Raw genomic sequence first — 10837 nt, 5'->3', positions numbered from 1 at the left:
AAATATAAAAGTTGCAAATTAGGCACAGAGACAAGCAAGCAGGACTAGGGGAAAGACAGATACCACAGGGAGATCTCCAAGGAACGCTGAGAAGAAGCTAGAGAAGCTGAGACAAGAATTTCCCCCAGGGCGGACAGAGGGAGCCTTCCCCTAGAGCTGGTGCCCTGAATTTGGACTTCTAGTCTCCTAATTGTGAGAAAACAAATTTCTGTTCGTTAAAGCTACCCAACATGTGGTATTTCTGTTACAGCAGCGCTCAGAACCTAAGACAAGCATTGTGATCAAGGCTATGGAATCTCCCAGAATTCTATGCCAGTGACCCTAGTCCACAGCTCCATTAACTTCTCTGGGCTGCTCCGAGGCAGTCTGTGGCCTCCTGGCTGCCTCTCTCACCCCTAAGGGAGGTGGCCCAACAAAATGCCCCCTTTCCCTCAGTACCTGACCCCTCCTGGAGGCCATTCTTCAGTGCTCTTCTCTCTTCCCCTGACCTGTTCTTAGAGCCCACTGAAGTGTCTTTGACCAAGAGCTTGGAGAAGAAATGCCACAGTCTCATCCCTCCACCTTGTAACTGGGAAGAGGCCTTTAGCAAAATGCAAGAAGAACTAATGGGGACTGCTTAGCCAGGGGCCTTCAGAGGAAGAAGGCCTTGTCTGGGCAGCTGAGGCTTCTGTCTGCTGCCAGATGTTTTGTCACCTGTGGCCCTGGGCACCGAGATTTCTATCCCCGAGGCCTTTGAAAATTCAGGATTTGGAAGGATGAGAGAGTATAGCACCCACCGGCCCTCAGCCTCAGTTTCTATACGTATCGATGGCTTCAGCTGCCTATTACTGAGGGCTTTCCCCAGCACGAGTCTCTGAGTTCAGGCTTGTGCTGGGCAGGCCAGAGGTTTGGGGGCTTAATGCCCCTAGGACCACTCCTCCACCAGCACAGGGCAGGGAGTGGAAGACAAATGCCTCAGCGTTTGTGCTCCTCGGGAGGGACGGCCCGGAGGTCCCCAGTGAGATGCCCAGCAGCCTGAGTCATAGCCTGCTGGTGAGCACACCCACTAGCTATGAGCTTCCTTCCCTCGTCTCCTTCTTAACCCCCTCACTGATGCTTCTACTGCTTGCACTTGAATTCTTTTCTCAGAATTTACTTCCGGGGAATCTAACCTGAAGGAATCTTTGCCCAAAGAGGCCAGAAAATCCCAGGCCATGACGTGGCTGGGCTTGGACTGAGTTCTTGGAGGGAGCAGTGAGGGGACAGGAAGCAGGTTAGGGGTCTCCTGTGGCAACTGAGTCCCCATGGCAACTTGGCCCCCACCCTGCTTTACCTATGAGGTCACCTGTCTCCCAGTGGGAGGGAGGGAGGGCCAGATATGGAGGCCGTTCCTCCAGCCAGACCGCGTCTCTTGGGGATCCTGCTGCAGGTTGTGAGGCTGTCAGTTCTGGTGAGCGGAGGCTTGGGGGTTGGGGCTGGTGGGCAGGGCTGAGAGGACAGCCAGGGCTGCATCCCTGGTCTTTCACTGCCACCCAGAGCTGCAGAATGCAAACCCCGCCTGTCCCAGCCCCTGGGAGGAGGTCCCCTGGAGTAACTGGGCAGCTCCCAGACGCCCTGTCCCCACCACAGAGCCCGGACGCTCCCAGACGCCCTGTCCCCAACCACAGAGCCCGGACGCTCCCAGACGCCCTGTCCCCAACCACAGAGCCCGGACGCTCCCAGACGCCCTGTCCCCACCACAGAGCCCGGACGCTCCCAGACGCCCTGTCCCCAACCACAGAGCCCGGACGCTCCCAGACACCCTGTCCCCAACCACAGAGCCCGGGCTCTCTGTTTGGAGGTCACTGCTGTGGAGTAATCATTGCCCTTCCCACCCATCTTTTTCAAGTATGCAAATGCTCGTGGCTGGGGCCGCACAACTAAATCACAACCCTTCAGCAGACTGAGTTGTCAGAAAAGGGTCCCCGGGTCCGCCGCCGCTGTGTCGCTGAAAGGGGAGTAGCAGGAGACAACTACAGGTGGATTTGAACCACTGGCCCGTGTTCCCCTCTATAGCTGTGTGACTTTGGGCAAATTACTTCACCTCTCTGAGCCTCTGTTTCCTATAAAACCCATCCTGTAGGGTTCTGTGGCACAGGATCTCTCTCCCTCTGGTCTCACCATTATGGTTTGGGAGATTGGCTTCCCCCTCCTACCTCCATCCTAATTCCTCTCTAAGCTTGGTTCCCTTCCTTTCCCAGCAGAGCCGCATCCCCTGGGCATCTGCTAATCCATGGGTGGAGCCTGCCCCCTCTTGCTGGCTGCCTCGGTCAGTTGCTTTCCGCATTTGTGGTGTCTCAGAATGGCGTTCTGTGCCTTGTTGGGTGTACCCTTGGACTTGCACTTGGAGGCAAGTGGCCCCTGTGCTCATCCCTCCCCGCCACGTAGGCCTCTGCAGGTGGATTGGTGTCCCTCAGGGGCTGGAGGCTTTAGGGCTCTGATGAGGGGCCTTTCAGCTCCAGGACTCTAGTCAAGCTTTCTGACTTACGGCTCCTTCCCCCCACCTAACCCCTCTCTTGTGTACTTTCTCTAAATGAATGAGAGGCATCTGTAACCCAGGTCAGAAATCTGAAGTCTTCTGGGTTCTTCCCACTTCTTCACCCCTTTCATCAGGTCAATCATTAATTCTGGGCCCTCCCAGTTTTTTTTTCACATCTCTCTACCCCTAATGGCACTGCCCTTTGCCCCAGCTACCCTCGTGACACCATGAGGCACCTGGTGTGAGGGCAAGCCCAGGTGCTCAGGAGAAGACAACTGTCTTAGTCACCTAGTGCTGCTGTAACAGAAATACCGCAAGTGGATGGCTTTGACAAAGAGAAGTTTATTGTCTCACAGTAAAGTAGGCTAAAAGTCCAAATTCAGGGTGTTGGCTCCAGGGGAAAGCTTTCTCTCTCTGTCAGCCTTCTCGTCAATCTTTCCCCGGACTAGGAGCTTCTCCGCGCAGGGACTCCGGGTACAAAAGACGCGCTCTGCTCCTGGCACTGCTTTCTTGGTAGTATGAGGGCCCCACTCTGTGCTTGCTTCCCTTTCCTTTTATCTCTTGTAAGATAAAAGGTGGTGCAGGCCACACCCCGGGGAAGCTCCCTTTACATTGGATCAGGGTGTGACCTGAACAGGGGTGTTACGTCCCACCCTAACCCTCTTTAACCACAGGCAGAGATAATGATTTACAACACATAGAAAATCACAAAATGGAGGACAACCACACGATACTGGGAACTAGGTTGACACATATTTTTGGGGGACACAATTCACTCCAGGATGACAACTGACCTGGCTTCAAACCCTGCAGGGTTAGAGCAGTGGGGGGACTGTCACCCCTTAAACAACAATAATACTAAAGCAACCTCCTTCAGTCTGGAGAACATATATAATCATTTAAATCCAACAGAAATAAAACTAGAAATAACGCAAAATATCTTCTAAAGCTCCCTCTGAGCATGGAACCCTTGGAAGTAGACAATGATCACCCTTGCGTAGGGGGGAAACCGAGGCCTCAGGAGCCTGGCCCAAGGTCAGGTCCCTGCCCCAGGTGGGTGACAGTGGGTGACGATCGTCTGTCTCTCCTCCTGCAGCTGATCCAGAACCGGGCCCACCTCTACAACCTCCTGCTGCTCAAGATCATCCTTTTCAACCACTGGGTCTCAGGGCTGGCGCAGGAGGCCCACCCACCCCTGGGGGCTGCAGTCTGCCCCGTGGGCCGGGCTCTACGTGCTGGACTGGCACTGATAGAGATACCTGTGTGGCTGGTGCTGTGGGTACCCAGGCTGGTGTGGGGCAGTGTGCTGGGCTGTGCCCGGGCCTCGGGCCTGTCCCCGTGGTGTCTAGATGCCTGGGAGCAGCTGGGCCTGTCTGTGGCCACCTGGATGGACCTGCTTATGTCATGTCTGCACAGCCTGATGTTGGTGGCCTTGTTGGTGCTGCTGCTGGTCTGGAGACTCTGCCGGGTCGCCCACCGATTCAGCCTGGGCCAGCTGCGCAGCAAGGTGGGTCGGCTGGGGAACGGGCTGGGGTTGCAGAAGGCAGGTCTGGGGCAGTGGGCATGGCCAGGGCTGGGCTGGGGGGCTAGCAGCCAGGCAGTGCAGACAAGGTGAGCTCCTGGTGGCCACCTGCCTGTCCACCTGCCCGCTCCAGGCCCTGCTGGAGAACCACATGGTGCTGGAGCTCCTGGCACCGCTGAAGCTTCTGTACTGGTGGGTGGAGAGCACCGCAGGGCTCGCCTCCTGGTACCTGGCCTACTTTGTCACCTGGACCACCTGCCTGGCCTCCCACTTACTACAGGGTGCCTTTGAGCACACGGCCCAGTTGGCCCAGGAGGCTGAACCCCAGGAGGCCTCATGGATCTTGCCTGAGTCCCCACTCCCTGACTCGCTGACCCCTGAGGCTGGATCAGCCCTGCCAGAGCCTGAAAGCCCTGGAGAATAAACGTGCCCCCACCTGCCTCTCCTGGTGTGGCCTGGCCTCGGGTCTCACTGTCCTTCCCTGCTGGCTGGAGGCATGTTGTGTGTGTGTACGTACTAGGGCTGCCAGCCCCTGGAAAGGAAGCCACATTCCATGAGCACCTGCTATGTACCAGAAACCGTCTCAGACATTTTACACGTTTTTTTTTTTTTTTTTGTTTAAACAGCGCAGCAACCCAGGCATCAAATTTGATTGGCTCCATTTTCCAGATGAAAAAACTGAGTCTCAAAAGGCTGTGACATTCCCAAGGTCACAAAATAAGTTAGGGGCAGAGCCACCTTTAGGGGCAGACCCAAAAGTTTTTGTTTCCCAGAACCCCTAACTTTTTCTAGGTCTACATCCCTGGTTCTCAGGAATTTTGGTGCCCAGAGCTTTGGGGGTGCTGGACAGACTCTGGCCTCTGGGGGGCACCAGTGCCTCGCATTTTAGAGACTTAAAAAATTCCTTTGAGATGTTGTTACTCTTGAGCCAGTCTACAACTGGTCCATCCTTTTCTTCACACACTTAGCCACTCACCTTCCCACTCACCCATCCACCCACACACAAATCCATCCATCCATCCATCCATCCATCCATCCATCCATCCATCCATCCATCCATCCATCCATCCATCCATCCATCCATCCATCCACCCACCCTTCAGTCTGTTCACCCACCCACCCATCCATCTACGCATTCACCAACCTATTCACCAATCCATTTACCAATCTACCTACTAGCTCATCCGTCCACCCACTCATCCACCATTTGTCCTTCCATTCATCTCTTCCAGGGATGGGGAAACATATCCAATATCTCAGCACTTACCACCCCCCCACCCCTGCTCAGGGTCCTATTGGTGTAACTTTGCAAGCTGAGGTTCAGTGGGTCAGGTCCTCCAGACACAGCCCTTAGGGAAGCTGAGAGGAGGGGAAGGGATGGTTTTGCGGGAGCTAGCCATCACCCCTCACCATTTTCCAAGCCAGAGGGTAGTGTGAGTGTGGGGAGAGGCTCCAGAGAGCTATGCCCACTTTCCTCTTTGCCATTTGGCTCTCAGGGAGTTGGGGCTAGATTCCTGTCTGCCTCTCAGATGGGGCTGCAGATGGCCCATAGTGGACGTGAGGTGAACTTCCAGGCCCATACCTTGAGTGTGAGGGACAGGACCCTACTGCCCAGAGGGAGGCATCTGAAAGGCTCCCATCTGGCCAAGAAGGCAGTGCACATGCTGGGGAGGGACCTACCAGCTCTTGCAAAAGGGCAAACATAACTGGGATTCCGGAACATGCATACAGCTCACAGTGAAACCGGCAAGGTTCTTCTGAAAGGGCAGAGGTGTGTGAAGTCAGCCTGCCACTGAAGGTAGGGGCTGGAGGAGTGGAGGAGGCCCCACAGCAGGCATGACGAGTTTAACGGGGGCTTGGCTGCTTGCTGGGTAGGGATGGGACCTGGGCTCCTGGGGTGGAGGGGGAAAAAGGGAGGGGACAGGTGAGGAGGGGCTGCAAAGGCCAAGAGGAGGAGGAAGGCTGGTGGGATGTGCCTGAGCAGAGGGATGGGAGAGAGAGGACGGAGCCACTGTGGGGTAAGGGGATGGACTGGAGTCTGGGGACACGGAGCCTGACACTAGCGCTGGGCAGTGGGCAAGAGGCAGGACTGTAGATTGAGGCTGGTCTTTTTATCTTCTACTAAATTTTTGAAAAATGAAAAGTCCAGAGGTGTGAAGGTCAAAAACTTTCCCACTTCTCTGGTTCTAACCTTTGAGAGAAACGGTGTCAACTGTGATCTCTCAAGAAATAATTCTTTGCAAATATGCAGACTTGTGTGTAAATCTACACAGTAAGAGTGTAGATTGTGTGGATGAAAATCCGATCATGCTATATGTGGCGGGTCAACTGCTCTTTTGCATTTAACTCACTCATCCATTTCCAAGTCAGATCATCTCATTCTTTCTAATGGGTGCAGTGAAACCATTCAGGTTAGCTCCCCTTTCCCTGCTTCACCGAGTGTAGCTCTGAAGCCCACCATCCAGTGGGGGCTTGCGTATTGCTATGATTCTGGAGGCTACGCCACCAATATTTCAAATACCAGCAGTCACCCATGGTGACTGGTGCCGTAGAGTTTCCAGACTAAGACTAGGAAGAAAGGCTTGGCAATCTACTTCCAAACATAGCCAACGAAACCCTTATGGATCACAACAGAATATTGTCCCATATAACGCTGGAAGCTGAACTGCCTGTCTTGGAAGGCACTACACAGCAGCCACAGCAACGGACTCAAACATAGCAACGATCACGAGGACGGTGCAGGACTGGGCAACGTTTCCTTCTGTTGTGCATAAGGTCTTCAGCTCTGAAACGGCACAAAGCAGGCTTTAGAGGAACTGCCTGGGGAGATGGGTGCCAGGGGCACAGGTCGGGAGGTGGTCTCTGCCCCGGGGAACTCCAAATGCTGTGCTGCTCCCCCCACCCGACACCCTTGGGCTCTGGGTCTGAGACCTCACGCTGCTGGAGTGAGCCCGGCAGGGGGAACCAGGCTGTGAGGCAAAAAAAGAGGGGCTGGGGGAAAAGAGGTCACTGGTCCAGCCAGCCAGAGGGAGAGGGCCTAGCCTGGGCCCTGGTCCTGGGGGATGGTCAGACCCAGGAGACCAGCCTGGGTCCTGGGGCTTAACCCCTGCCACCCTGAAAGTGCCAACCTGCATACTAGCCCCCTCAGACAGTTGGCTGTGTAAAGGCCCAGCCCCACTTTCCACACTTGGCTTGGCAGGGGACGCTGCGGTGTGGCTGGCTTTGGGCTAAGGGCACACTTCCATGACAATGGCAGGAGACTTCCATGGCTGGAAGACAGAGTCATGTTGCTTTCATGGTTACTCAGGGCTGGGGCACCTGGGAGCGGGGGGCTTCTCAGGGCTTCCTTAGGGCTGGGGGCTGGAAAGACCTCCTGGGGTCAGGGAGGGAGGGGACATGGACTGAGCCTGAAGAGAGCAGTGGACTGCCGAGGAGAACCTGGGTTCTGCCCAGACCTGACCTTTGATGTGTGAGGTTTGTCTCTGGACCTTGGCCATTGTGTTGGTCTGTGCCCTGGGCAGGCTCTGGTACACAGGCCAACCGACCAGAAGCCCACCTCGGGAAGCCCCCAGGTGGGGCGATGGGGTGGCACTGGGCAAGGGGAGGCTTATGTGAGGAGATGGCCCTTCTCTGCCTGAACCCAAGCCTGGAGGAGGGCCCCGGGTAGGGGAAGATGCTTGGATTCCAGGCTCTGCCGCTGCCTCCCTGTGTGACCTTGGAGAAGGCACCACCCCCTCTGTCCCTCAGTTTCCATGTCTATGCAATGCCCTGATGTGAGGGTCATCATCTGATGGACCTCAGTGTCCCGGCCCCGCTCCTGGTCACTCTAGGTGGGAGGTGGGTGCAGCTCCAGGGTACAGAGTCTGTTACACAACTAAACTCCGGCTCCCCAAGCCCCCTGCACCGATGGTGTTGCTGCTTGTTCTTCCAGGCGGTGAAAATAAGTCTGCTGGGCCTTGCAAGGGCCCGCATCCTGGGGCTGCGGCTTGGGAGAAAGGAGGGTGAGCCAGAAGCTACCCTTGGCTGGCCCTCACCAACAGTGGGGCAGGACAGAGGCCTTGCGGTGGGAAATCTTTGGGTTTGAATCCTGGGCCACAGCCTCCTGGCTGTGTGACTTTGGACAAGTTACTAAGCCCATGAGCCTCCGTTTCCACACTATGACGGGGCACAGTCACAGCACCCCAGACCCTCACAGGGATGCTGCCCATTCGTGTGAAGTCCCTGCTCCAGGCTTGGCACGGAGGCTGTCAGGAAGCCCCGGCTCCCTCTCCCAGGCCTGCCCCTTCTCAGGGGCTTCAGGGACCCAGTTCTGAGGCCCGGGGTGAGGGTGGGCAGTCCATTACCCTAGGCCTGTGAGTGTGGAGGGGCCCTGGCCTGCTAGAAGAAAACAAGCGGGGGACAGTAGAGGGGCTGTGGGCAGGGTGGGGGGAGCTGGCTGAAGGGCTGGCCAGCAGCTCCACGCAATCTGTCTGCTATGCAGTCCGGGCCTGGCCTGTATTTATTTATGCTGAGCGTGTATTTATATCAGCCCCTTTCTCATTAGTAGGGCAGGAAATGGCTGGAATTGTTACATACCTGGCGGCTCAGGGGTCCCGCTCGGCCAAGACACACAGGTCCCTGGCTGCCCCAGCACGTTTGAGGGCCCCCTCCTCAGTCTGCCCTCAGGCCCAGGCTGAAGTCCCTGGTCCCTGGTCCCTCAGTGAGCCCCTTTCGCTGAGCCCCTTCGGCCTCCTTGAGCTGCCAGCCACCCTCTGAGCCCAAAGTCCTGGGAGACCGGCTCATTTCAGGGCTCCCCCTCTTCCCCTAACTCCTGATCCCATCCCAGACCCAAGGAAAGCAGTAGGGTTAGCTGCATGGAGGTGCGGAGTGGAGGGTGGGGGAAGGGCCTGTGGCGCCCAGACAAGGCGAGGGTGGGAGGGAGGAATAGGGGCCCCGGGTTTAGCCACAGTATCTTGTGGGTGGGGCTTGCATGGGTGGAAGGGAAGGGAGTGAGGGGGTGGTCCTGAGGATGAGACGTCCCTGTGCTGTGCTCCCTCTTTTGCTCCCCCCAAGCCCAATCACTTGGGCAGAGTCTGCGGCTTCTCCCCCATGGGACCCTCCAGCCCATGGAAGAGGTCTCTTTGTTTACCCCCTCCCCCCAATAACTCCCCCTCGCTGCCCTAGGCCCCAGCCCTGGGGGCTCCTCCCTGTCCTTCCTTCCTGGCCACTGTGGCCAGATGAGGGTTCCATGCTGGGCTGGCAGTCCCCTCTCCAGCCCTCATGCTGCACTCAGACCCAAGCCAGAGTCTCTCTACGCCCCAGCTCTTGGGCCTGGACCCCAATTGCGACTGCCAGAACTGACAGGTGTGGCCCCCTCCCCAGAGTGCTCGCCTGACATAACCTATTAGAGATTCTTGCCTCTGCCTGGACCCCCAGCTAGCCTTCCCACCCAGGCCGGACTGTGGCTCCTGAGGTCCCCTCTGGGTGGCTGGGCCAAGCAGCATTGGAAGGGGCCTGTAGGACTCCCTACATCCCAGGGCTAGCTGTGCCTGCTCACCCCTCCCTTCAGTTGGGGCTCAGGGACTGCTGTCTACCCAGAGGTCTCTGCCCGGCTGGACCTGTTGGCAGCTGCCAGGGTTGTTGGGCTTGACTTCTGCTTTCTACCTGCTGTGGCCAAGCCGTCCTTGCTCTGAGTCCAGAGCTGGGGCCACGGTAGAGACCTGCAGACTGTGGCTCAGAGGACAGAGGGCGAGGGGCTTTCCTGAAGTCCTGCCCTTTGCCCTCTCCCTGGCTCTCTCAGCTGGCCTTCCATGACCAGGCTGGCCCCTCACTGGTCTTGGGCAGCTCCTGATGCTGAGGAGGGGGGCTGCTGGGAGGCTTCCAATTCTCTAGGCTGGAGACCCTCTGGGTGGTGGGAGGGGGCTGGTGTGGGGTCTGAGGCCTCTGCCTGGGACTAGTGCAGGGCCTGGGACAGCAGTGTGGTGGTGGAGAGGAGGCCAGGCACCAGAAGGCACTTCCTTGGGGCTCCCTTGTGAGTGCTTTCCCCAGACCCCGGAGGACCACCACCCTTCAGTGACCTCAGTTTGAGACAAGCCTGGGCAGAGCAGGAAGCCTATCATCCCTCCAGCCTGGAACCACTCTTGGAGCCGTAGGATGGGGGCAGTCACGGTCCATACAGGAGCCATGGGGAACAGCTGCGGTGGGAAGGGGCTTACCCAGGTCCTGGCATACAGTGGGTGCTCAATAAATGGGACAGCTTTCCCTTCATCTCCTCCTCATTGCCCTCTTTGACCTCAGCAGTAGCTGAGCCCCCAGCTCTGGGGCTTAGTAGTCAGCTCCAGGTCCTCGGCTCACCTGGGCTCCTGCCCCTCCCTTTCCTAGATGGAAAAGTGCTCTCTGCTCAAGACAGGGGGCCAGGGCCCCTCTCAGGGCCAGGCTGGTCCTCTGAGACCCCCTGAGTCAGGGCTGTGCCCCCTCACACTGCTAGTCCCCGGATGGTGTGTGTTCTGTTCCTTTTGGGGAGGTGAGGGGCCCTGGTCCTGCCTGTCCCTGGCTTGTGTGACCCTGGACAGTCCCTTGGACTCTGCCCGCCTCTGAGTTTTTGTGAACCCTGAATCCTTCTTGGCTGAGAGGCCAGTGGGCTGAGGTTGGGGTTGCTGGTGGGTGTGAGCGGAGATCTCTGGGCCAGTTCCCGGGGGCCCGGCTGCAGCTGGGGACCGCAGTTACTCTTTTGCCTTCAACACACATCTGGAGCCTCGTTCCACACCCATCCAGGACTCCACATCTGAGTCCAAAGCTGGCTTGCCAGCTAAACATGGAGCACCTGGGCCCCGTAGATC

General features: G+C 57.3%; 1 protein-coding gene across 1 annotated transcript; it reads left to right on the top strand.

The window, feature by feature from the left end:
• The first annotated feature begins 3458 nt into the window (after positions 1 to 3458).
• TMEM270 (transmembrane protein 270) lies at positions 3459 to 4532 on the top strand. Its single transcript, XM_003416647.3, has 2 exons — positions 3459 to 4004; positions 4153 to 4532. Exons 1-2 carry the CDS (start codon positions 3459 to 3461, stop codon positions 4441 to 4443), a joined length of 837 nt encoding a protein of 278 aa, XP_003416695.2. The 3' UTR covers positions 4444 to 4532.
• The last annotated feature ends 6305 nt before the right edge of the window (positions 4533 to 10837 follow it).

The sequence above is a fragment of the Loxodonta africana genome, chromosome 12, assembly GCF_030014295.1.
Source record: "Loxodonta africana isolate mLoxAfr1 chromosome 12, mLoxAfr1.hap2, whole genome shotgun sequence".
In the NCBI taxonomy this organism is placed as follows: Eukaryota; Metazoa; Chordata; class Mammalia; order Proboscidea; family Elephantidae; genus Loxodonta; species Loxodonta africana.
This window is presented reverse-complemented; position numbering and strand designations above follow the sequence as displayed.